Below are 27585 nucleotides of genomic sequence, written 5' to 3' on the forward strand. Positions count from 1 at the left end.
GCTACCAACAGATGGATTCATATCCTTTTTGGCTCAAGTATAAGGGAAAAAGGAGGAAAGACGTCCCTTGCAACTCCTAAGCATTGAAGGCAAATTGCTTTTTTGGGTTTTCCTTTGCGTCTTTCATGCTTGTAATTAGAATATAAAGCCCGCATTGGCTCAAGCAGGGGGTGGGCAAGCTTTGTTTAAATAGACACCCCTCCCCCCCCTTCCTAAACCACCAACTGGAGACTAGTGCAAAAGACAGAGACTGGGGAAAAATAAATTTGAGCCCTGGAAGTTTTTTGAGAGCATCCACACAGAACTGAGCTTACAGTCCTTCCACACAAAAACTCAACTCCTGTTTGCTCCAAGCTTTCTTCAATTGAGCAATATATTTAGGGGCGGAATGAGTTGTTTGGTTGTTGCTATGGTTAAACAACTGGAGAGGTGGAGATCCCTCAGTAGTTCCAGATCCACTCTCTTCTGCTCATCCTTGAGCTGGAACAAGTAAGCTCTACGTCAGCATTTTCTGCTCCCATGCTGCACTGTGCGCTGAAAAGCATGCCCCCCCCCCGATGCCCGTGCATAGAAAATACCAACTCTATGCTTTATACATAGGGAGGTCTCTGTACCCATAGACTGCATTCACACAACGGGGGATTCTATTTTTCTGACATTCCCCTAAATGTCAATTACTGCATTATTATTCAGCTTCCACAGGACCTAAAAACCACGTCCAGGGATATAGTGGAAGGCTGCATTCACACGAGTTTATACCCTAACATTCCCATAATTGATAATTTCCATGTTATATCTTGAGCTTTCACATGGCCTAGAAACCACTTCCTAGAATATATAGCACAAGTTTCCATGTTACTTGCTTCCAGGGGAGAAAAAAGAAACTATCTGCACATGGAAACGAGCTCCAAACTTGTGCTATATTCCACTATAAAGGTTTTGACCTTTAAAAGCCCCATGCGGCCTAGAATCCACGTACCTAAGAGACCGCCTCTCCTGGTATGCCCCGCGGAGGACCTTAAGGTCCACAAATGACAACATTTTGGAGGTCCCAAGTCGCAAGATGCTTAGATTGGTCTCAACTAGGGCCAGGGCCTTTTCAGTACTGGCCCCAACTTGGCGAAACGCTCTGTCACAAGAGACTAGGGCCCTGCGAGACTGGACATCTTTCTGCAGGGCCTGCAAGACAGAGCTGTTCCGCCTGGCCTTTGGTTTGGACTCAGTTTGCCCTTATGGTCTTGATTTATTGGCTACTTTAAAACGAGGCTGTATTTTAAATTGCATTTTAACCTGTATTTTAAATTGGGTTCTCCCCCCCCCTTTCCCCCCTATTATGTTTTTACTGTGGTTTTATTGGTGTTAGCTGCCCTGAGCCTGGCTTTGGCCGGGGAGGGCAGGGTATAAATAAAATGATTTATTTATTTATTCATTCTGGAAGCTCAAATAGAATGTGGAAATTAACAGCAGAACCAAAACTGCAATGTGAATGCAACCAGTTGGAAACAGACAAGAGGCAGATTATCTATCAGACTTAGAATGCCCGTTAATCGCCTACAGATATTTGGGTTGCAGGGGGACTTTGTGGCTACTCGATGACAATAGGAAAGGCACTTTGCACATGCTCGGCAGAATTTGCTTCAATTCTGCAACAAGGTTGAGGCACATGTGCCTCTCTGGAAGTCGCTGGGAGCGCCAGCCAGCATGGACAATGGGCAGGGTTGACAGGCAGCTGCAAATCAACTAGATCTTGGAGGATCCCCGCTCTGCAATGAAGTCCAAGGATTTGATAGAGGAAGCAGAGTCAAGGCAACAGTAGCAAAACAAACAGTTAGAAAACGCTTCCTGTCATGCCAAGGGGTTGCTTTTAAGGCAGGCAGCCAAGTACCTCGCTTTCACACATGCACCTAAACACAGGAGAGAAATAGCAATACGAAGAAGGGCAGGATCTCATCATTACAACGGCCTATGCAGCCAAGATCTACAGCAAGAAGCGAGCAGCTCTTTCCGTACAAAGGGCTGTATTCCCTCCTGGGCGATCTTCCGGGGGCCAGATGCCAGTGTTGGGCAGGGACAGAGGCAAGAGTGAGCAGGGCACAGAGTGTAGATTTTGCCCCTGGACAGTGGGCTGGTTTCTACATGCACTCAGATATACCCCTCTGTATCCAGGCAAACAAAAAAGGGGTATTATCAGACACTAAGGGCACATTCTGGCCAGGCAAAAACACAAAAGGAGGGCTGGCGAGGGGTGTGTCCTGGGGACAGCTTGGGGGACATAGAGGCCCAGGGGCTATGTTCAGGGCCCCCGTGGTGGCCTGAGGTTCTCCACCCTGACTTTCAACCATGTGTATGTATACACAACGATCAGAGAGAAATGGCAATATGAAAATTGGGAAGTCGTTCAGCATGGGAGAGAGATGCTTAACCCAGGAAGAGCATCCATATAAATAGGTAACAGACTATATAAATAGGAAATGGCTTAGATTTTGCCCAGGTCTTCCCAGAACGATCCTGGGAATCCGTGCCTCTTGTGCGTGTGCCAGGGATCACAGGCTTTGTACTGTACCATTGGTCCATCTAGCTCATACTGTCTATGCTGACTGGAAGCAACTATTCGTGGGTTTAGATGGAGGCTTTTCCTAGTCCTGCTTGGGAGATGCCAGGAAGTGAACCCGAGGCCTTCTGCACACAAAGCACATGCTTCATCTGTGTCCCCTTCCTGTTGGTTTACATAGGAACACAGGAAATGGCATTACAGAGTCACACCATTGCTCCATGTAGCTCAGTATTGTCTGCACTGATTGGCAGCGGCTCCCTAGGGCTTCAGCCTGTTTTCTGCCAGCCCTACCTGGAGAGACCATTGGGGATTGAAGCTGGGTCCTTCTACATGCCAAGCATCTGCTTTACCACTAAGCTACAACACTTCCCTGCTATGTCCATCTCTGCATGGGAGATTTCAGCGTTGTCTGGGAAAGCCATGCTGGTTGGAGTGAGTTAAGTGAGCAGACCTCAGGCACCCACACCTTTGGTATACGACCCACTAAGGGAAGAAAATCCCCAGGAGTCAGGGCTGCGCATCTTCCCTCTACAAAGCTCTTTGAGCTCAAGACTCACATCTGAGCATAACAACATCAGCAGCTGCAACCAGCGAGAACAGCTCTGTAGGAGCTCAAGATTCCCTCCCTATTATCTTACCCACACACTCAAGTCCTGGGCTGCGGTGTATCTTGTGCTAAAACTATCTAAATATTCTGTAGCATGGAGAACAGAATCTTGCAACCAGCACTGGTTATGATACAAGCTGTTTCACGTTAATCCGCGCAGCTGATCTTGCAATTTTGAGTAATTTTTGGAAGTTCTTATAGAAATAGCAAGGAATTATGCATGGCGTAATTAATGGAGGGGTAGGAGATGGAAGAATGCCCCCTTTTACTTTTTGAGAAATCCCCTTAACTCTTTATTTTTAGGCTGTTCTAGGGGGAAGTGTGATTTGGCTAAAACTGGGGGGGAGGAGTACAGTTCAGCAGGTGAGGCTTGTGGATTTCACACACCATTCCCTCTTCTCCCCCCACCCCAATAATTCACTTTACTCCCGAGCACCAGCAATCTTAATTCAGCCACCATCTGGCTTAATGAGCTGGAAGCAGACATTTGGCTGGACTCTTTCAAGGCTTATTGTTGCGTCCATAAGGACTAGAAACTTTGAAAAGCAAACAAGCAAACTAACAGAAAGTTGGGATTTGCAGGCAGCCAAATCCAGCGCTCCCCCCTCCTGGTGTCTCCGTGGAATTGAATAACCCCGATTGTATCCATTCATTATCAAGCACCTTTGCCCTTTCGAGAACAGAAAGCAACACGCTCATCCACAAAGCCCCACAGCACCAGCTGGGGTCTTGTCGAGCATGATGGGAAAAGTTTGAGACACACGCACAAAGAGCCCGTGAGGCATCAGCCCCAGCGGACCTGGATGGGCGAGAATTTCCAGAGGTCAGGATGGCCCATATGTATCAGATTGCGATAGGGAGAGGTGGTCCATTGGAAAGGAGGTAGGTTGTCCCAGGTTGGCCCGCTGGTGGCAATGAAACTGTAGTTCTTGGCCATCTCAAAGGAAGTGACCTGGCAAAAGGAAGAAGGTGAGGTAGAGTCACGGACGCAATGAACTGTGCTGGCGTTTCCCAAAATTGCTGCCTCCAACCACTTGAAAACCAAATCTGGTAGGATGGTTCCTCAGATGAAGGAGCAGGATTCTGTCTACATTTCAATACAATCCATCTTGATTCATGCTTTATTCTTATTGTGTACATGAGCAGACATTATTTTTTCCTTGCTGTTACATTTGCAATGGAAATATCTATCAAAGAATAGCTGTTTAAAACTGGCTCCTCTGCAATTACCTTGGGGTGCCCCCAAACAATTTGGCCCTAATTATCACACTTTAACCTCAGTTGTCTTAGCAACCAAGCTGTCAGTGAGGGCTGTTGACATTCCTTTCCCATCTGTGTCCCTGGAACATCTCAAGGAGATGCTCGGTTTTACCCTGGTGCTAATTCAAAACATAGACACAGCAAAATATCCCGAAGGACCAGTTGTGGCAATTTCAGGGTCAGATAGGGAAGGAATGCAGCGTAGGAGTCATATAAATGCAGGCACACAAAATCAAGCCTAATATATTCTATCTGAGGGCACTTCTGACAGTTCCCTCATTGTGAGAAGCTAAGTTACAGGGAACCAGGCAGAGGGCCTTCTCGGCAGTGGCACCCATCCTGTGGAACGCCCTCCCATCAGATGGCAAGGAAATAAAGAACTACACAACTTTTAGAAGACATCTGAAGGCAGCCCTGTATTGGCAAGTTTTTAATGTTTGATGTTTTATTATGTTTATATATGTGTTGGAAGCCGCCCAGGGTATAAATAATTAAAATATTGTTTGTTTGTTTGTTTGTTTATCAATCAATATCATCATCATCATCATTATCATCATCATCAAGGTTAAATTACCAGCTGGTACGCAGGCTGTGACCCTACCTGCCCACAGACTGTCTCATCAGAGTGGTGCATGCTCTGGTTATCTCCCGCTTGGACTACTGCAATGCACTCTATGTGGGGCTAACTTTGAAGGTGACCCAGAAACTGCAACTAATCCAGAATGCGGCAGCTAGACGGGTGACTGGGAGTGGCCACCAAGACCATATAACACCGGTCCTGAAAGACCTACATTAGCTCCCAGTACGTTTCCAAGCACATTTCTAAGTGTTGGTGCTGACCTTTAAAGCCCTGAACGGCCTCGGCCCAGTATACCTGAAGGAGTGTCTCCACCCCCATCGTTTTGCCCGGACACTGAGGTCCAGCTCCGAGGGCCTTCTGGCAGTTCCCTCACTGTGAGGTTATAGGGAACCAGGCAGAGGGCCTTCTTGGCAGTGGCGCCCGCCCTGTGGATGTCAAGGAAATAAACAACTACCTGACTTTTAGAAGACATCTGAAGGCAGCCCTGTTTAGGGAAGGTTTTTAATGTTTGATGTTTTATCGTATTTTTAATATTCTGTTGTGGGCCGCCCAGAGTAGCTGGGGAAACCCAGCCAGATGGGTGGGGTATAAATAATACAGTGGTACCTTGGGTTAAGTACTTAATTCGTTCCGGAGGTCCGACCTTAACCTGAAACTGTTCTTAACCTGAAGCACCACTTTAGCTAATGGGGCCTCCTGCTGCCGCAGCGCCGCCAGAGTCCGATTTCTGTTCTTATCCTGAAGCAAAGTTCTTAACCTGAAGCACTATTTCTGGGTTAGCGGAGTATGTAACCTGAAGCGTATGTAACCTGAAGCGTATGTACCCGAGGTACCACTGTACAGTTCTTTGTTATTCTTATTCTTATTAATAATATTGTTTGTCAATCAATCAATATCATCATCATCAAGGTTAAGTGTAATTAATATTGAAACATGATTAAAATCAAAAATTTCTAGGCCGACTGTGAGAAGAGGATGCTTGACTAGATGGAACTATCGGCCTGATCCAACAGGCTCTTTTGATATTATGATAGTCATAACCCCATACCTTCATATCAGTGCCTCCGTGTGGCCTCTGACGCAGGGCCCCAAAGGGGTAGGTGCCATTAGCAGGGTTCAGATCTGAGCGGGCGGCGATGGCGTTTTCGCCATTCTGTGGCGGATCACAGCCTTGGCACCGAGACAGCGGGTCCTTCGGGAAGTTGTTGTACCTGCACGGAGAGCACAGGGAGGATGTGAATGGGGAGAGGGCAGTCAGGGCTTCAAGCGATGGCATAGTGGGAGATGCAGAAATGCAAGGGCTCACTGTGATGATCCTCTTAGCTACTCACCCAAAACGTTGGCCACTATGTTGGTCCATAGACACACATAGAGCTCCAAAGGAGATGGAGCAGGGGGAATTATACCAAATTCATTAGGATCAACTAGGGCCTGGATGACAGTTCTCTTTCTCAAGCTCTGGGAGGAAGACCTTTCATTGCCTACAGACAGCCACCCAATCTTAAACAACTCCTAACCCACAATAATACTACAACCAGACTTAACACGGACACTGGCACCAGAGCCTGCAATAAACCCAGATGCCAACTTTGCTGCCACATGCACCCGGACAACACCATTACTGGCCCCAACAACATCACACATACCATCTCGGGACTATTTAATTGTAATTGCTCATCGTCTAACATTGTGTATGCCATCAAATGCCAACAGTGTCCTTCAGCTCTCTATATTGGACAAACAGGCCAAACCTTACGCCAAAGAATAAACGGACATAAATCTGACATCAAGAATCACAAAACAGAGAAACCAGTAGGAGAACACTTCAATCTCCCAGGACATTCTATACAAGATCTCAAAGTAGCTGTTTTACTACAAAGGAATTTCAGAAATAGACTGGAAAGAGAAGCTGCTGAATTGCAACTCATTACCAAACTTAAAACCATGGAGATACCTGGTTTGAACAAAGACATTGGATTCTTATCTCATTATACATGACTAAGCCATTCTTCACCTTCTCACCCCTTGCCTTTTCCTGTAAGACCTATTGCAGTCGTTAAGAGTCGTCAACAGGCTCATCTCAGCTATCTGCCAATCTCCCATTCCCACCACCCTTCTGAGTAATACCCCTCCCCACCTTCTCACTATATAGAAGGATCTGGCAACTTCTGTTTCAGTGTATCTGAAGAAGTGTGCATGCACACGAAAGCTCATACCAAGAACTAACTTAGTTGGTCTTTAAGGTGCTACCGGAAGGAATTTTTTTATTTTGACTATGGCCTGGATGGTTTTGGAAGACACTCAACTTGCAAAACAGTGAGTTTGGACAAAAGGTCTTCGGCCCACTGAAACGCAACCTTTCGCTTTTAATTGGAAACGCAAGCCATCTTTTAAAGAAGGGTGACCATCTATATACCACTAAGCATGAAGCGGGAACCCTGTGCAAGAAAAGGAAAGAAGTACCCAGCCTCTGCTTGACTGTATTGCTCGTTCTCCTTATCATCTCCTCCAGCTGACAGAGCAAGGAGGAGTCATCAATTATCCTGGCGTTCCAGCAAAAAAAATGACAGGACTGCTCCTGCTCTGAACATTTCCTGGAGCTGCACTCTCCCACATTCTTGCTCTGCCACTGGATGAGCTGGATGAGTGAAACCCCCCGTCTTTGTGGGGGGAAAACACTTGTGTGGACTGGGAAGAGCAAACTAAGGAGCTGCTACAGCAGAGAGACCTGGCGTGAATCCGTATATGGACTAGTATAAAATTGGGAGAGCATTAACTTTTCGGCATCTGAGCCAAAGGAAGTAGGGGTGGGTGGACTGTTCAATTTCCATTCCTGTGTCAGTTTCACATGCACTCCATCACAGGCCCCTCCGCTCCCATTTTTCCCAATTTAAAAAGACAGAAAAATGCATGCGGAATTTGAATTTGAATATACTGTATGAACTTTGCCCCAAAGGCAAAGGGCTGTAGTTCAGTGATAGAGCACCTGCAATGCATGCAAAAGGTCCTGAGTTCAATCCCTAATATTGCTGGCTATAGCTGGGAATGTCCTTTGTCCAAAACCCTGGAGAGCAGACCAAAATCTAGCAGAGAATACTGAGCTAGATAGAGCAATGGTCTGACTCATACAGTGGTACCTCGGGTTAAGAACTTTGCTTCAGGATGAGAACAGAAATCGTGCTCCGGCGGCGCAGCGGCAGCAGGAGGCCCCATTAGCTAAAGTAGTGCTTCAGGTTAAGAACAGTTTCAGGTTAAGAACAGACCTCCAGAACGAATTAAGTACTTAACCCGAGGTACCACTGTATAAGGCAGTTTCCTGTGGCTCCTAAAGCATTCATTTTGAATGCATTTTAAATATACATTTCCACATGTTTTTAATGCCTTTCTCCTCTTCCAATATATACGTTTGTCTGCTTTTTCCTGATAAATGCACTTAAAAAAACAACAACCTGAAACTGCACTGCAGTAACTCGGATTGGGGCTTTTAGTGTGACTGCCCCTGTGGAGTAATATTCCTGTCATAATACTACCCCACAATCTGCACTTTAGGGAAATAGTTGGTTTCTTCTTCTTCTTCTTCTAACAGGCTTTCCCATCTGGATATATGGGCCTTTACCATGAAGGTTCAATTGTTATGGTTTTAGTCGTTTTAAATGTATTTGTTATTTTCACATGTTTTGTTTTCAATTACCGTATTTTTCGCTCTATAACACGCACCCGACCATAACACGCACGTAGTTTTTAGAGGAGGAAAATCCGTAGGCATGCCACCCGTAGGCATTTCCTCCATAACACGCACACACATTTCCCCTTACTTTCTAGGAGGAAAAAAGTGAGTGTTATGGTGCAAAAAATATGGTACTTTATATGAAAATCGTGTTGAGATGGTGGTATAGAAGGTGATTAACAAATTTAAGTGTAATAGCAACAGCAACAATAACAACAGCAATAACAGTAGCAATGGAAATAATAATGGTATAGAAGGATTTGGGCAACCCAACCAATGGCTGTGATTCGATCTGCAAATAAGCCTGGGACTGACAAATTAAATGGATTCACTATTCACTTTACAGTGCAGAGTGAGCACAGATCTTCTCCATCCCAACCAGGGACAGTGTTTCACACGAGCCGGTGAACACCCAATCCAATTTCTAAGTCAACGTTTTCTCCAGTTCATGCCTTGCTCCAAAAAACGTGCTGTCCAGCTTGCAACCCAACCCCATTTCAACAGGAAGGAGACAGCAGTGTAGTATCCATTATTTGTTCATGCAACTCCCAGCCTGCAGGGGGCAGCACGGGCTGACGTCTTACCTCATGAGCTGGATCATTGAGCCCATGTCCCGGACCAGCGTCTGGTTGCGCCGGAATATCTGGGCTCGGGGGTTCTTCTCATAGGTGAACCAGTCGCCATATTTCTGAACCAGCTGAGGAATGCCGCTGGTATTGAAGATTTCTTTAAAATACCTGGGTGTGGAGAAAAAGCCATTGAGCAATGTTAGGGGGCTGGAGGGGAGTCTATTCTTTATTTGTTGCATTTACAGCCTATCTTTCATCTAAGGAGTTCAAGGTGGCACACACAGTTCTCCTCCTCCCCATTTAATCCTCACAACAAGCCTGCGAGGTAGATTAGGCTGAGAGAGGAAGCAACTGGCCCCAGGTCACTCAGTGAGCTTCACAGCCGAGTGGGGATCTGAATTCAGGTTTCTCCAAGTCCTAGTTTGGCACTAAAACACATTGGCTGGTGTGGGACTAGATCACGGCTCAATCCAGAGGTTGTCGCTTAGCTCCTGAAGGAAGGTTTCTCAGCGGCAGGACAAATTGCAAGGCAAAGCTTTCAGCCAGCATATACCGTATTTTTCGCTCTATAAGACGCACCAGACCACAAGACGCCCCTAGTTTTTGGAGGAGGAAAACAAGAAAAAAAAAATTCTGAATCTCAGAAGCCAGAACAGCTAGAGGGATCACTGCGCAGTGAAAGCAGCAATCCCTCTTGCTGTTCTGGCTTCTGTAATAGCTGCGCAGCCTGCATTCGCTCCATAAGACACACACACATTTCCCCTTACTTTTTAGGAGGGAAAAAGTGAGTCATAGAGCAAAAAACATGGTAACCCCTTGCTCGTGGGATTTGTACTGGCTGTCAATCAGATACCGGGCCAAGTTAAAGGGACTGGCACGAATGTAAAAGCCCCCATACAGTTTAGGACCAGTTTACCTGAGAAACTGCCTTATCCCTCCTTACACACCCAGTAGATTGCTGTGGTCTGTGTGAGAGTCTCTGTTGCAATTTCGAAAGATCTCAGAAGCCCACTCTGCAGTAACTTAAAACGGCTCAGGACCGCCTCTTTCCATATGAACCTACCTGGACCCTGAGATCATCTTCTGAGGGCCTCCTTTGTGTGCCTCCTCCTCAAGAAGGGTGGCAACACGAGAAGGGGCCTTTTCTGCAGTGGCTCCCCGTCTGTGGAATGCTCTCTCCAGGGAAGTTCGCCTGGCGTCTTCATTATACATCCTTAGGCGCCTGGCAAAAACTTTCCTGTTTAACCAGGCCTTTGGCTGATTGACATCCAATGCCCTTTTAAGATGTGTTGTGGAAGTGGGGATTTATTGGGTTGTTTTGTTTTTATTATGTATTCTGTGTTTTTTATATTGTGATTTTTGTTGTGAACCTCCCTGAGATCTACAGGTATATTTAATAAATTAACAACAACAACAACAACAACATAAATAAATAAATAAACAAATCAGAGTAGGGCATTTAGTGTGGCTGCCCCTGCCTTGTGGAATAAGCCAGGCACCTACTATCTGCACTGTCTTGAAACAACTGAAGACGTTTTTTTCCAACAGGCTTTCTCAGCTTGCTGGATGTGTCTTTTCCATGAGTGCCTGCTTATTAGGGTTTTAGTCTTGTTTTAAAGGCATTTGTCGTTTTCGACACAGATGCCTTTTGCCTCCCAAGGGAGCAAGACAGAGATCAGAAAGTGGAAGGAGCCAGGATAGCGAGAGGCAAAGAGAAACATGGTTTTGCATGTATGTATGGTGGTCTTTTATGCACTGTAGCGTGCAGTTGTTTTTACCAATTGTAGTTTAGCAATTATTTATTGCTAAGAGTTAATTTCTGCTTAATTATGATCTGCTGATATTTTGAGAGTTAATTTTATTGTGTGCTATTATATTCTAACAGATTATTGAATATTACTTCATTTGATAGAAGTCGATCCATTTTAAAGTTATGTTTCATTATGACTTTTTGTATTGGATCGGATTATGACAAGGTGTGCGTTCTTTGTTGTATATTTTGCTGCTATAAACCGTGTGGTGTGTAGCAACAGAGAAAGGCAGAATACTAATTAAAAGTGAAATGAAAATGAAATAAAATCCTTACGGCACATTGTAGCTCGCCCAGTAGCCTTCTTGGTAGAGTAGTTCAGTCTTGTCATCAAAAACCACCATCCCCCTGGAGAGACCAAAATATTCTTATTTTGAGGTCAGGGGGAAAGTCAGGCACTCAAGTCTCAGTGCTGGGAATATCCAGCAAAGCTCTCATCTCCTCCCAGGTGCCGTGGGAAGCTGCCTTATACCAAATCAAATCACTGGTCCATCCAGTTCAGTATTGCCTGCAATGACAGGCAGCTGCCCTCCAGGATTTCAGGCAGGGGGTCTCGCCTATCTGGAGACCCCCCTGGGGATTGACCTAAGGCTGTCTGAGTGCAAAGCAAGTGCTGGAACCGTTGAGCTACTGCCGAATTAAATAGTTGAATTAAATAGTAAACTGTCTAATAATAGTGAATCAAACAACTGCCCTATCTAGTTCAGTATTGTCTGCCCTGAGGGACGCGGTCTAAACCACTGAGCCTCTTGGGCCTGCCAATCAGAAGGTCAGCGGTTCGAATCCCTGCAATGGGATGAGCTCCCGTCGCTGTCCCAGCTCCTGCCAACCTAGCTCAAAAGCACACCAGTGTAAGTAGATAAATAGGTAAAGTAAGGTAAACAGCGTTTATGTGCGCTCTGGCTTCCATCACGGTGTTCCATTGCCCCAGAAGTGGTTTAGTCATGCTGGCCACATGACTAGGAAAGCTGTCTGTGGACAAACACTGGCTCCCTCGGCCTGAAAGTAAGATGAGCGCCTCAACTCCATAGTCGTCTTTGACTGGACTTAACCATCCAGGAGTCCTTTACCTTTACCTGTTTGCCCTGACTGGCAACAGCTCTCCAGGGCTTCAGCCAGGGTTTTTCCCCCTAGCCATACCTGGAATTCAACTTGGGGACAAACCAGATGTTTGCCCACTGAGCTATACTAAGTCAGACCACTGATTCATCTAGTTCAGTATTGTCTATTGACAGGCAAGGTTTCAGGCAGCAGGTCTGGAGGTCCTGGGAATTGAAACCTTCTGCATTCAAAGCAGAGACTCTGCCACTGAGCTATGATTTTTCTCCTCCGCTTTGTGACGAAGTGTGGGCTATAAAACCAAAGCAAGACTAATAATAATAATAATAATAATAATAATAATAATAATAATAATATAGTTTCATGGTTCACAGCTACTTGCACTAATCCTAGTTCAGTAAGCCAGGATGCTGGGCTCAGTGTTACATGTGAATCTGGCCACTATGAAGCAGGTAGAGATGAGGCCGAAGCTGGGCATCCCTGCTTGTCCAACGAGGTAGTTTGGAGCACTTACGGGATCTGCTCCAGCACCGTGAGGACGCCCTTCTGGAAGCTGGCCTTCCCTGGGACAAAAGATTTGTAATCCACGATCATCCATTGGTTATTGTACCTGTGCAAAGAAGCAGAACAGGTGAGTGCCAACATGCACAGTGCTTTTTGAATTAAGAGTGGTGTGAAAGTTGCCTAGAAAGTTGCCTGAATCAAACTGCTCCTTCTCAGCCTAATCCACACCTTCTATCTGCAAACAGGGATAACAGCACTAGTCCACCTTGCAGGATTGTTGTAAAGATTTTAAAGATGAAACACGTGTGAGCAAGATTTGTCCATCTTACTTCATTTCCCGTAGTCTAACTGGATCTCGGACAGCAACAAGCTACGCCCACCAGCTTCTTCTCTCCTTTTCTTTTAATTTTTTAAATTAATTTTCATTTACCATCCAATAGCCTCATTACAACAATTCCAAATTATAATACAATTACTAATACCCATCATTCAAATACCGAATTATATAATTTAGATGCCCCCCCCCACATGCTAGAATTGATGGTTTCATGTTTTTATTTATTCTGCATTCCAAAATCTTATTATTTTCAATTACATTCTGGTCAAAATAATGATCCCTTACGCAACAACTGCAATATTAATACAGTGGTACCTCTGGATGCGAACGGGATCCATTGCGCAGCCCCATTCGCATCCTGAGCAGAACGCAACCCACGTCTGTGTGTGCGTGGGTCGCGATTCACCGCTTCTCCACATGCACGTGATGTCATTTTGAGCATCTGCACATGCGCGAGCGGCGAAACCCGGAAGTAACACGTTCCATTACTTCCAGGTAGCTGCGGAGCGTAACCTGGAAACGCTCAACCTAAAGCAACTTTTACTCGAGGTATGACTGTAACTTCTATTCATGTTGACACATTAAATGATTTCTATACATACAAGTGAGGTACTCAGACTATATCCTTGTTCTTCCTGTGTGTGGCAATTATTCTGTCTGTGGTGTTTCTTCCTGTAAATGTTATGTCTATCTTTCCCCCAGTTGTTGCTGTTCTCCATCACACCTTGGGCGGAGCTGATATCCCATTGTTGTTTCAGAAATATCTCCATTGCTCTGTCCCATGCTTCGTTGTTTCGCAACTTTAACAACGCCAGCTTCTACCTGATCCCGTAAAACTGGAGACGCCATTGGGGATTGAACCCAGGACCTTCTGCATGCAGGACCTGTGCTCTACCTATGGAGCTGCGGCTCCTCCACTCACGTGCCACTGTTGAACTTCTGGAAAATGGCCGCCCACTCCATCCCACTTGTTGCCAGCCGGTTGGCGACGATGTTGCGCAACCACTCTAAGACGCTCTCCTCGGGCTGGATGAATGTCCACAGGCTGCTGTTGCTGTTCCCAATGGTGGTTTCCAGAGATACCTGCAGAGGGAAAAGGCCCTGAGCAAGCCTTGCATCTGGGAACCCCAAGATGTCTGATGGGGGGTTCCCAGATGCAAAGTTCAGTGGGAGGACACTTGCTTTGCATGCAGAAGGTGCCAGGTTCAACCCTTACACCAGCCTTTCTCAACCTCCCCAGATGTTGTTGGACTACAACTCCCATCATCCCTGACCACAGGTCCTGCGAGCTAGGAATGATGGGAGTTGTAGGCCAATAACAACTTGGGACCCAAGGTTGAAAAAGGCTGCCCTATGGCGTCTCCAAATAAGGCCAAGATAAGACCCTGTCCGAAACCCTGGACAGCCACTGCCAGTCAATGTGTTGACAATACTGAGCCAAATGGACGGATGGGTCTGACCCCATACAATACACTTTCCTGTGTTCCTATGAGATTATCTGCAGGACTTCAGTGATTTCCAAAGCGCAGAAATAAAGCAATTTGCTTGATGTTTTCCCAAACAGGAGAAATGTTCAAAGGCCATCAAGGCAGCCTCTGTGTCCTTCAACAGGGCCAATGATAGCTCAGTTGGTTAAAGCATGGTGCTGATAATGCCAGGGTTGCAGGTTCGATCCCCGTATGGGACAGCTGCATATTCCTGCATTGCAGGGGGTTGGACGAAATGTTCCTCAGGGTCCCTTCCAATTCTGCAATTCTATGACTGTCCCAGCAGCACCAATTTGATTCTCGACCTGGAATCTGGAAGTGGGGATTGGGTCCCTGGTTCAATCTCTAGCATTGAAGAAGAAAAAGAGGAGTTTGGATTTGATATCCCACTTTATCACTACCCGAAGGAGTCTCAAAGCAGCTAACATTCTCCTTTTCCTTCCTCCCCCACAACAAACACTCTGTGAGGTGAGTGGGGCTTAGAGACTTCAAAGAAGTGTGACTGGCCCAAGGTCACCCAGCAGCTGCATGTGGAGGAGTGGGGAAGCGAACACAGTTCCCCAGATTACGAGTCTATCGCTCTTAACCACTACACCACACTGGCTATCTTTGGGCTGGAAAAGACTCCCTGTCTGAAATCCTGGAAAGCTGCTGCCAGTCTGTGTAGACAATACTGAGCTAGATAGACCAAAGGCCTGAATCAATAGATATTTTATATTCCTACTGAATCGTGTTTGGCCTGAGTGCAGGACCTAATAATAGTAATAACAATAATAATATTTATTTGTACCCCACCCTTCCCAGTTCAAAAACCGGGCTCAGGGCGGCTAACAACAAATTTAAAACACTTAATTGTAAAAGCAGCATAAAATACAGTATAAAAACATGAATAACAATAAAATTCAAAGTTCAGAAATCAGTTTAGGGGAAATCCATTAGATAATCACCAGGGCTAGCTGGCTGAATTAATCCTACTTGGGCCAGCGAGGAGGCCAGGGGAGAATTAGCTGTGGGGTCTCAGAGCGGGTAATCTTCATAAAAGGAGAGGGGGAGGGAAGAGAAGGGAAATAAAAGATCAGGCTGAATTCAAATTAAAGGCCAGGCGGAATAGCTCTGTCTTACAGGCCCGACGGAAGGAGGTTAAATCCTGAAGGGCCCTAGTCTCATGGGACAGAGCATCCCACCAGGTCGGAGTGCTGGACCTACTATAACAACTCTTTATCTAGGACGGCAGTGGAAGAGACAGGGGCCACTCACCAAGCCGCTACTCAAGATGTAGAAGTCATCGCCAGAGAAGATGGCGCCCGGGTAGGAGGAGAAAGACTGGACGTACCCGGGGATCAAGCTGTCACCTGGGGAGCCCAATTGCAAGCAGTCGTCAGCGCTTCCATGGCAACAGACACCGCCCCCCTCCCCACTACAGTAAAGACCTTCGATTCTTATAAGAATGAAAGAAAATCATTATAAATTAGTTTGGAGATGGTATTGTAAGAATTCTAAGGTCCCAAATATAAAATAAACGTTCATAAATGTACATGGCAAACACATACATAAGTACATAAATCACGTGTCTGAAATAGTACAGGAGAGCAATCCTGAAGCCATTTTGACTTCCCCAGTGACCTCAAATATTTCCCCTGCAGTACAGGAGGCAAATGGGGAAAACCTCCCAGTTGTCTCTTTGCTCACAAATCCTGTCTTAAGGGTGTATTTGTGTATGAACAGGGTGAGCCTGTGGCCTGGATTCAGGAACTGAGTATTTACCATCACAAAAGAATGGCCAGGCTGCCCAGGTAGAGCAATCAGTGGCCATTATCAGGTATCCTGACAAACAGGATTTTTGTTGGAGACCGCCTCCTTCTGTGATGTATGTATGATGTTTTGGGGGCTGGTCTAGAGCTATAGGGTGGGCAATTTCAAGCCTATATAAGGGCTTGCACACCACTCTTCGGGGTTCCTCTCCTCCCTACCTGCGTGGGGTGAGTGGGGGACCCTGTTGCAACAGTTTAATAAAGATCAGGTTTATTAGCTGCTTTGATTCTCAATATTCTCTGGTTGGCCTCTTGTTATTTTCTCCTACCGATAGAGAACCTACTTAAGGACTCTATATGGGCTCATGGATACCCCATAAGGGAAAAAGAACAGTTTTTTCTTATAACAGTATTTAACACCAGTCGGATTAAATCAAATAAACAAGGAATATTTGGTGTTATGTTGGAGGGGATGCCAGGAAACCGGGAATGATGTTCACATGTGGTGGGGGTGTAAATATGTACAATTTTTCTGGCAAAGGGTGTTAAAGGAGATAACAGAAATCACTGGGTTAAAGCTGGACCGAAAGTCCAGAGGTAGCATTATTATCAATTTACAATGGAGTGGGAGGTTCGCAGGCTATGAAGGACTTGCTTGCAAATTTATTGACAGCTGCATGAATTATGATAGCTAGGAAGTGATAGGGGCAAGCAGAATATAAAATGGAAGAATGGTATAAAGAGGTGCGGGATATAGCTATTAAATGATAAATTAACATGTGCCATTAAGGTAAGACGGGGAATAGGCAGGAGAAATGATTTTGAGGAGATCTGGAGGGTGTTTGTAGAATTTGTACTGTTAAAACGGAAAAGGGTCAAACCATCACAAGACGTGTTGAAATTTTGGGAGGCTGTATAGTTACAATGGAACGGTCTCGGTGGCGGGGTGCCCATTTTTATTCTTATTTATTTATGATTATTACTTTGTCAAAATAAAGAGAGAGAAAAGACCTTTGAAAAGCCTGCAGTATCATCTCTGAACATTGGCCATGCTGACTGGGGCTGATGAGCACTGTAGTCCAACAACACCTGGAGGTCAAAGGTCCCTTGCTCCACCCCACATCCTTTTCCTGCTACTCACTGTGGGCTGAAGTCCGGAACGGCAAAGTATACTTCTTGAGGATGCGTAGCATGGACTGGTACGTATTCCAGGTGTCGTGGGAGACAAGGAGGTCCTGGTTGCCAGGCAACAGCTTGATGAATGCCGAGCAGGACCCAGAGCCAAGGACCCGGTGGCTTCCAGATTTGTTGAAGGCCGATTCCAGGTCTTCCAAATCGCCCCCCAACTGGAACAAACTAGCAGAGGCGATTCACATGACGATGATTTTAGTTGTTATTAATTTCACAAAATTTACATGCTGTTTGATTGTAAAAAAAAATTAATAACCTCAGTGTTTTCCAAAAAGAATTTAAAAAATCATTTTTTTTTAAGAATTCAAGATAATTAAAATCAACGACAAGCTAAAAACCAGACTAAATCACGTGTCAAGTGCATGGTAGGTTTCTGGATGAAACATCGGCTCTGGATCCATTCCAGTCCGGCTTCCGCGCTGGTCATGGGACCGAGACGGCTCTGGTCGCCCTAACAGATGATCTTCGTAGACAGCTGGATCGAGGCGGGTCGGGGCTGCTGATTCTTCTAGATCTGTCAGCAGCTTTCGACATGGTTGATCACGAACTTCTGGACCACCGCCTCGCCGACGTGGGGATCCAGGGCACAGTCCTTCAATGGCTGCGCTTGTTTCTCTCTGGCCGGGGACAGAGGGTGGCGCTTGGGGGGGAACTGTCATCCTGCCACTCCTTGGTGTGTGGAGTGCCTCAGGGTGCGATTCTCTCCCCGATGCTTTTTAACATCTTTATGCGCCCCCTCGCCCAGCTTGTCCGGAGTTTTGGGCTGGGCTGCCATCAGTATGCTGATGACACCCAACTCTATCTGTTGATGGATGGCCATCCTGACTCGGCCCCAGACACACTGATCAGATGCTTGGAAGCTGTGGCTGGCTGGTTACGTGGGAGCCGGTTGAAGTTAAATCCTTCGAAGACAGAGGTCCTCTGGCTGGGACGGGACGATATGGGATTGAGGGGGCAACTCCCATCTCTTGCGGGGGTGCAATTAGTGCCAGCACCGTCCGTTAAGAGTTTGGGTGTAATCTTCGATACCTCCCTCTCCATGGAGGCGCAGATTGCAGCTATAACAAAGGCGGCATTTTTTCATCTCTGCCAAGCTAAGCAGTTGGCCCCTTACCTCTCTCGCCCTGACCTAGCCACTGTGATCCACGCGACGGTCACCTCCAGACTGGATTATTGTAACTCGCTCTACGTGGGGCTGCCCTTGAGACTGACCCAGAAACTCCAGCGGGTGCAGAATGCCGCAGCGAGACTCCTTACAGGGTCTTCGCTGCGGGATCACATTCATCCGGTGCTATACCAGCTGCACTGGCTCCCGGTGGAGTACAGGATCAGGTTTAAGGTGCTGATTTTAACCTTCAAAGCCCTATACGGCCTAGGACCCTCGTATCTACGGGACCGCCTCTCCTGGTATGCCCCACAGAGGAACTTACGATCCTCAAATAAAAACATCTTGAAGGTCCCAGGCCACAGAGAGGTTAGGCTGGCCTCAACTAGAGCCAGGGCTTTTTTGGCCGCGGCTCCAACCTGGTGGAACGCTCTGTCACAAGAGACAAGGGCCCTGCAGGACTTGACATCTTTCCGCAGGGCCTGCAAGACAGAGCTGTTCCACCAGGCCTTTGGTTAGGGCACAGCCTGACTCCCTCCTTTGGCAATCTTTACAATACTTTAGTTTATGGTTGCCATCAATTTTGATTTTAATTAATTCTTATGATGTTTTTATAATGTTGCACTATTTTAGTGTTGTTAGCCGCCCTGAGCTCAGCTTCGGCTGGGGAGGGCGGGATATAAATAAAATTTATTATTATTATTATTATTATTATTATTATTATTATTATTATTATAGCATGAACTAAACAGGTACCGAAAATGAACGTGCCTGTCTTATGTCAATATGCAAGGAGTTCCAAAGTATGTTGTTGATTATATATTAGATTTCTTACCTGTCCTTTACCATAAGACCTGAGGGCAGGTTAAATCCTCTTTTAAAGCCATCTAAGTTGGTTGCCACCACTGCCTCTTCCAGGAGGGATTATTATTAAGGTGGGGCATCCCACACTCAAACCGTGTACGGTATTTTTTGCTCTATAAGACTCACTTTTTCCCTCCTAAAAAGTAAGGGGAAATGTGTGTGCGTCTTATGCAGGCTGCACAGCTATCACAGAAGCCAGAACAGCAAGAGGGATTGCTGCTTTCACTGTGCAGCGTGAATATTCTTGCTGTTCTGGCTTCTGAGATTCAGAATATTTTTTCTTCTTGTTTTCCTCCTCGAAAAACTAGGTGCGTCTTGTGGTCTGGTGCGTTTTATAGAGTGAAAAATACGATATTTTAAAGCTTAGGCAGGGATCTTGGAAAGGGGAATTCGTTGCTCAACTTTGCTTGTCTCCTGGGAGCTTTACCTGACGTCCACCTCACTCTGCCTCCCAGGAGTTAAAAAAAGCTTTTGCTACACAGCTGCCCAACCCCACTCTGACCTGGCTGTTGATGCAGACTCGAGATTCCTGGAAACCTTTGCATTTGTGGGGGAAGTTGGAGGAGTTCCCCTCGGACTCTGTGGTGTCTGCAGCAAGCTTGCCTGTTTATCTTAGAAGAGATAAGCTATGAGCCCAACAGACAACCCTCAGCTCAAGAGACTGCAGCTCACAAAACTCATCTGGCTCACACCAGGGAGGCAATACTTTTCTACCTCCACTGCCAGAGCCAGTAAATGTCCCTGAATGCTGGTTGCTGGGAACCACAAGCAAGGAGATGTTGGTGTGTTCATGTCCTGCTTTTGGGCTTTCCCATTGGGGCATCTGTAAAAAACAGGGTGCTGGAGCAGATGGTCCTTTTGGCCTGATGCAGCAAGGGTTTTCTTATATTCTTTTAAGATTAAAGTACAGTATTGGGAGGGGAACAACAGCGCATCAGCCAAGGCACGAAACTCCTGTGTGCTGCAGAGGATCTTGGGAAAAGGGGCTGAAGAGACCTGGATTCTGGAATAGATGGGCCTTTGTTCTCATCCAGCAGGGTACCGTATTTTTCGCTCTACAGGGCGCACTTTTTCCCCTCCAAAAATTAAGGGGAAATGTGTGTGCGTCCTATGGAGCGAATGCAGGCTCCTTCACTTCAGCGATAGCAACGCAAAGCCTCCAAAGTGCAGAGGGAGCGCTCCCTCTGCACTCCGGAGGCTTCGCATTGCTTTCGTTGAAGCCTGGAGAGCGAGAGGGGCCAGTGCGCACAGACCCCTCTCGCTCTCCAGGCTTTAGGAATAGCCGCCTGAAGCCTCCGGAGCGCAGCGGGAGCTCCCGCTGCGCTCCGGAGGCTTTGGATTCCTTTTGCTAAAGAGCAAAACTCTCCTGGCTTCAACAGAGAGGGAGAGCTGCACACCACACCTTCAGCGAAGTGGGAGGAAAAATGGAAGGGGCTCCGTTTCTTCTGCCGCTTCGCTGAAGGGGCGCGGAGCAGAGAGGGGGAGATTTTTTTCTCTCTCTTGTTCTCCCCCTCTAAAACAAGGTACGTCCTATGGTCGGGTGCGTCCTATAGAGCGAAAAATACGGTAGTTCTTTTTTGGGAAATAGGCAGCTTCCGCCAGCATGGCCAATGGCCAGGGATGATGGGAGTTGTAGTCCAACAACATCCAAATACAGTGGTACCTTGATTTACGAATTTAATCCGTTCCGGAAGTCCGTTCTTAAACCGTGCTTTCTCATAGCAGCGGGACTCAATTTACCAATGGAACACACACAACAGGAAGAGGAACATGTTCTACTTCCAAGGCAAAGTTCACAAACCAAAACACCTACTTCCGGGTTTGCAGCGCTCTTAATCCAAGCTGTTCATAAACTAAGCTGTTCTTAAACCGGTACCACTGTACTGGGAATTGTTAAGTAGGGAAGGATGCAGTTGCACAAATCCTGCTTGCAGGCTTCCCAATGGGGCATCTGGTTGGCCACAGTGAGAACAGGAAGCCAGGTCAGATGGTCATGTTGTGCAGATGCCTTATGATCATCTTCCAAAGCAACTACTCTATTCCGAACTTAAAAATGGAAAGTGTGATGCTGGTGGTCAACAAAAGAGGTTTAAAGACTCTCTCAAGGCAAATCTTAAAAAATGTAGTATAAACACCGACAACTGGGAAACACTGGCCTGCGAGCGCTCCAGTTGGAGAACAGCCTTTATCGAAGGTGTCATGGGCTTTGAAGACACTCGAACTCAGGATGAAAGGGAGGAATGAGCTACAAGGAAGGCACACTTGGCAAACCCTCACCATTATTAACTCCCATCCAGAAACCTATGTCTCCACAGTGGAAGGACATGTGGATTCAGAATTGGCCTCCACAGTCACTTACGGACTCACTGTTAAAACCGTGTTCATGGAAGACAATCTTACGCGGCTCCGAGTGATCACCAAAGAAGAAGGAAGAGGTCAGATGGGCTACTGACCTATGTTCCTATGTCTTTTTACCTATGCCTGTATTATTATTATTATTATTATTATTATTATTATTATTATTTATTACAATTAATTTACCAACCCTTCTCAACCCTTGTCTCAAGGAGATTTACATGTCAGATAATTAGAAACAGTTAAAAACCTCAAAAGCAGCAAATACATTTAAAAACAAGACTTAAACCCTAGCAACTTATGATAAAGACCCAAACGGTTCCATTCCTTACACTCTAGCTGCTTCTTAATGAGGGATAGCGGCTTAAAATTCATCGTAGCCAATGAAACAAAAAAGAAACACGTCGCACATTACACAGGAACAAACTCAAATATTCCTCAGCTGCAGTCTCCCGGAAAATCAACTTGTCAAAAAAATTAGACTTCCCAACTGGTTGTTGTTTTTTAAAAAGCGAAAACTTTTTTTCTCAAAATGGAGTGTAGCCGATGGCTGTAGGACTGTGTGTACTTGTGTCTGTGTTGCGGGTGTGTTGCGTGCAGTTGTCGTGAGCGCATGTGTGCACACTAGTGATATGTCCACGATGCCCAGGACAGTTTAAATATGGGCCCAAAAAGGTTGATGACCCCAGGCTTAAACATCATGTGTCACTGTCAGTCCTGTGCAGAATCCAGGCACCCGTGAAATGTCCCCACTCCTTCATTTTCTCACATGTGCAAAAGAACCACAGACTTACAGAAAGCCAAAGGGTGCGATGGAGAACTTGCCGATCGGGAAGGCCACCCGGCCGTTATAACCATCCTCAAGGCCCTTCAGCTGCAGCAAGGCGAGGCGTACCTGGGCATTTTGATGGAGAACACACAGGAATCACTCACAGAGTCAAAAGTTAAAAGCAGCCCAGAAACAATCCGAGACGTAGTTTGGTCCAAGGATGGGGGGGGGGGGGAGCTAACAGCAATTACGCTGCCATATGGAAGGCAATGAACCCACCAGCTTGCAGACTGAATATTAATTCATTCAAGCAATTGCACAAGACCAAACAGACCAAAATTAGCAACCATTAATGTTCATGTTATAAGGTGTTATATCCCAGTGTCTTGGGACTTGAAGGAGGGACCCTGCAGCTGGATACCATGTGCTTTTTAGTGGCTAAGCGACTGGTTTTTCCAGCAGTGGAAGGACCAGATGAGTCCTCTCGTAGCTGGTAGGACCCTTTATTCTCTTGCAGCATACAAAAAAGGGACTTTTGCTCAGAGTTGCAGAGAGCACAATCATTCTGAGTTCTGGGGTTATTTGTGTGGTATGCATGTCACGTGAGCTCCACTAGAGCCTTCCCAAAGTCACAATTAAAATGCGCGCCTTGTACCCACCAGATGTCAAAGAGAAAAATAACTACCAAACTTTTAGAAAACATCTAAAGGCAGCCCTGTTTAGGGAAGCTTTTAATGTTTAATAGGTTATTGTATTTTAGTGTTTTGTTGGAAGCCACCCAGAGTGGCTGGGGAAACCCAGCCAGATGGGCGGGGTATAAACAAATAAATTATTATTATTATTATTATTATTATTATTATTATTATTATTATTATTATCATCATCATCATCTTTAAACCTAGTTTTAGTGGGTTGGCAACCCTAATAAAGCAGAAGCACTAGGGCCAACTTGCGCATTTGGCAACCTAGTAAGTTACTGTTTGTTAAAGAGGCATTTGTGCTTATGATATACAGTAGTCACACATAATGCTTATAAAAACACAGCACCACATCTCTTTCTATTATATCCTCATAAAAGTTACGGTAAGTTAAGTTCACTGCACAGTTCCACCCACAAAGTGGGCCTTGAAACCACCACTCAACCCCCTCTCCTCTTTCTGATTCGTGGTTTTCATCACACAGTGCCTGCTTCTGCAAAATGGTATCACAAATCGACACGCTTTTGCTGGCATGTTTTCATTTCCCTTTATTGTGGTTTAACCAGGGAATGATGGGAATTGAAGCCCAGTGAGAGGAACGGTGTGTGTGGGTGTGGGTGTGTGTGTGTGTGGATCTCCTAACAACTCTCAGCACTCTATAACAAACTACAGTTCCCAGGATGCTTTGGGGGAAGCCATGCCTGTTTATAAAGTGGAATGATACCGATATAAAGGTATGATGCAGGTGGCACCCCAGCCTCAGAACAGAATGCCGCACCTGGTACCAGTATTCAGAAGCGTCCGCTGCCTCCATCAGCTGCATCATCCAGGCGAGGTTGGCTTCAATGTACTTCTTCAGCTTCTGGCAGTAGTTGGTCTGGTACTTGAACGGCCCACAGTAGCCCACCATCGTGTTCATCCAGTGCATGTAGATGAGCTGCAAAGGCACAAACATTTAAGGCGGCTGAGCTAGATCCAGAGCAAAAGGCGGCTGTAGCTCAGTGGTAGGGCATCTGTTTTGCATGCAGAAGGTCCCCGGTTCAATCCCCAGTGGCCTCTCCAGGTAGGACAGGAAATGTCTGAAACCCTGGAGAGCTGCTGCCAGTCAGTGTAGACAATACTGAACTGGATAGATGAGTGGTATGACTCAGAGTAAGGTAGCTTCCTATGTTTAATTCACCTTCATGGCCAGGATTGGGACTTATAACTTAAGTTAGATATGTTAATTTCAATATCCTCCCGAGTAAAACTTTCTATATTCGGTGGGAGTTTAGAAGTCCTTTCTGAATCTTTCAAGTTCATTCAGAACAGGCAGGGGGTAGCTCCTTGCTGCTCCAGGTAACATGTAACAATGGCTTCTGGGTCCGGCACTCTGCCCGTGTTCAGAGACCACCGCATCTGTATTCACCCTCCATAAGTGCCATCATGGAAGGTGAATTTCTAGGTTAATGCTTGCCTCAAATGGTTTTGTCCTGAGAGAGCTGAAGTGATGGGATAAGGGTCTTCAATAAAGCTAGAAAACATGGAGGGTGGAGGCCGTACGCCAACACTTACCTGCTGAGACACAGCTGCTTCCGCCAGCCCTGCCGCGTAGGCCTGAAGGCTGTCATTATACTTCTCATTGGTGGTTAGTTCTAGGGAGGCCCATCTATAAGCGAGACAGAAAGAGAGAGAATAAAAAGTACTGAGAAGACCAGCGAAGGAATCCATCTGTCAAGTTTCCCCTCCTTGCACTACAGCACCCTTCTGTTTGAGTCCTTAAACGAGCTCCCCTGTCACACTTCAAATCAGCTTCAAGCTTCTAGTCCAGGCTTCCTCAACTTCGGCCCTCCAGATGTTTTGAGACTACACTTCCCAACATCCCTGACCACTGGTCCTGCTAGCTAGGGATCATGGGAGTTGTAGGCCAAAAACATCTGGAGGGCTGAGGTTGAGGAAGCCTGTTCTAGTCTTCAGTATGAAGGCTTCCTACCAACTCCATGACCCAGGGTCATCAGCTGTCAAGCTTGCTGAGTGTGGAAAAGTCAAATGCAAACTCAAGACCCATCACGTGAAAGAACTTCAGGCCTGGGGGAGCCAAATCCTGCCCTCCAGGAATCTTTAGAGCCAGAGCGGTAGTCTCGTAATCTGGGGAACCGGGTTCGCTTCCCCGCTCCTCCACATGCAGCTGCTTGGGCTAGTCACACTTCTCTGAAGTCTCTCAGCCCCACTCACCTCACAGAGTGTTTGTTGTGGGGGAGGAAGGGAAAGGAGAATGTTAGCCGCTTTGAGACTCCTTCGGGTAGTGATAAAGCGGGACATCAAATCCAAACTCTTCTTATTATTATTATTTAACTGGTCCTTGGGACTGTCCCCAGGTCGTACCCTCTTCACAAACACACCTTCTCTCCTCCCTCCTTCCCCTGGCTGCATCATCGCTCCCCAGATTTGCTTCATAACCTCCTGGAGTGTTTTGTTTTGCCCGCCTGGTATGTGTCCTTGAAATCTGATCATGCCTCTTGCTTGCCTGAATAGAGGGGGGGGTGCTGTGCCTGCTTTGGCCTCCAGCACACGGGTTACAGATGCTTCAGGTTGCGTTTTTTCGGTTACGGATGCACCAAAACCTGGAAGTACCAGAACGGGTACTTCCGGGTTTCGGCGGTCGCGCATGCGCAGAATGCGCTTTGCGCATAAGCAATGAATCGCAACCCGTGCATGCGCAGACGCGGCAGGTTGCGAACGTGCCTCCCGCACGGATCACGTTCGAAACCCAAGCGTCCACTGTACTGAAATTTAACCAGATGGTTTGGCACTCAATCCATCTTCCCAGGGAACTCTGGGAATTGGTAGTTCTGCGAGGGGAAGGGAGGGAGATGGTGTGTGTGACCTAACAACTCTGAGACTTTAGCAAACAACAGTTTTTAAAATAGCCAGGGATCTGGTAGAACAGTTCCAACTACATATTAAACAGTTTGGTCTTTTTAAAGGGGAAATAGGATCAACTGAAGAAGGGTGAGATGAATTAAGAAAAATGAAATGTGGATCTAGCTAATGGAGTCAGTTGTGTTGATAACAAGTTATTTTAAAAAATGAACACTGTAAAATTAGTCCATTGTTATATATTATAGGAGACTGAAGAGTATGTTGAATAGAAGATTCTTAATCCCAATTGTAACACAACTGGCCCTGTATTGAATTGGTGTGGGTGTTTATAAGTACAGTATGTAGTGTCGAATTTGAGGTAATCAATATGTGCCAGCATACCCAGTAAGAGTTTCTCAGTAGTCCTACTGGGGTCAGCAAACCGCACTCCTCCCTGCTGCGTCGTGCTTTTGAATAAATGCTGCACATAACTTACTTAAGACTCTGGACTTCATGTTAAGTCCCTTCTGAGTCTTGTGACTGTTTACTTTGAAATGTCGCAATCCGACCCTTTCGCGTTAGTGGCGCCTTCCTGCTCCTTCTACCAAACGCGGCCCTGGATTCCTGCCCCCCGAGGGCACCGCTTTTTGCAGCGCAGTGTGGCACGCACGAACTTCAACCCCACTGCCTTCATTTTGCACCTGCTCCGGGTCTGCGCGCTTTTGCAACGCGGCCCCTTTGCGCGTTTACTCGGAAGTAACCCCCTCCAATAAAACAAAAACACCCGGTGTTCATTTGAGCTTGCACCCGGTAGAAACGTGCACGAGAATCGGACGCTTGCAACGCGCGTTTATTCAGAAGCAAACCCTACTGCCTTCCTCTGGGTTTGCACATCACAACACGCGCGCCTTGCAAGGCAGTCCTAGCAGCCTGTTTACTCGCAAGTAAGCCCACCTACGCCCAACAGGGCGTGGTCCCAACAATAAAGGAAACCCGGCTAGGACAGCAGCCTTGACCCAGCGACCGATTTGACCCGCTGCAGCGGGCGGACACCCGTCTACCTGCCTGCCCGCCTACCTACCCGGTCTCCCGGATGCCCTCGGTCAGGTTAGCCCAGGCAACGGCTGCGGGGACCCAGCCAGTCACGGTCTCCAGCTGTCCGGAGACGGGGTCCAGCACCACGGAGCAGCTGCGGGTCGGTTCCGAGCCGACGGCGGGGAAGAAGGGAGGCGGCCGGGCGGGCTGCTGCGCGATACCGGGCAGGATCAGGGTCAGCAAGAGCGCAAGTCGCGCCATGGCCGGATCGAGGGACGTCCCCACCGGCCCAGGACGGAGGCGCGTCCAAGTCCCACGTGAACCGCTGATGCAGCCGGAGGAGGAGGAGCGCCGAGGAGAGACGGCCCCTCGCTGCGACCGGCGCGCTGTCCCCACGACGGCCCCAGGGGGGAGCCCCAGGCCCGCGATGGCGAAGGATCGGAGTGCGCGTCCCTTCGCCCGGCCGCCTGCCTGCCTCCCGT

The 27585-nt window shown here is 46.8% G+C and overlaps 1 protein-coding gene across 1 annotated transcript; it reads right to left on the minus strand.

The window, feature by feature from the left end:
• Positions 1-1845: 1845 nt before the first annotated feature.
• Positions 1846-27585, minus strand: PLBD2 (phospholipase B domain containing 2). The gene is made up of 12 exons (XM_082202905.1): positions 27150-27585; positions 24782-24875; positions 24006-24164; positions 22555-22655; positions 17387-17601; positions 15752-15846; positions 13930-14090; positions 12681-12776; positions 11384-11455; positions 9313-9465; positions 6050-6212; positions 1846-4113 (listed from the first exon to the last, which is right to left on the minus strand). Exons 1-12 carry the CDS (start codon positions 27362-27364, stop codon positions 3946-3948), a joined length of 1692 nt encoding a protein of 563 aa, XP_082059031.1. The 5' UTR covers positions 27365-27585; the 3' UTR covers positions 1846-3945.

This window comes from Podarcis vaucheri (assembly GCF_965113315.1).
Source record: "Podarcis vaucheri genome assembly, chromosome: 16".
Classification (NCBI taxonomy): domain Eukaryota; kingdom Metazoa; phylum Chordata; class Lepidosauria; order Squamata; family Lacertidae; genus Podarcis; species Podarcis vaucheri.

Coding starts and splice junctions, on each gene's coding strand:
- PLBD2 (XM_082202905.1), bottom strand. CDS start 27,364: ATGGCGCGACTTGCGCTCTTGCTGACCCTGATCCTGCCCGGTATCGCG. Junction 15,847..17,386: donor GTTCCGGACTTCAGCCCACA/GTGAGTAGCAGG, acceptor TGGGCTCCCCAG/GTGACAGCTTGATCCCCGGG. Junction 11,456..12,680: donor ACGGTGCTGGAGCAGATCCC/GTAAGTGCTCCA, acceptor TGGTCTCTCCAG/GGGGATGGTGGTTTTTGATG.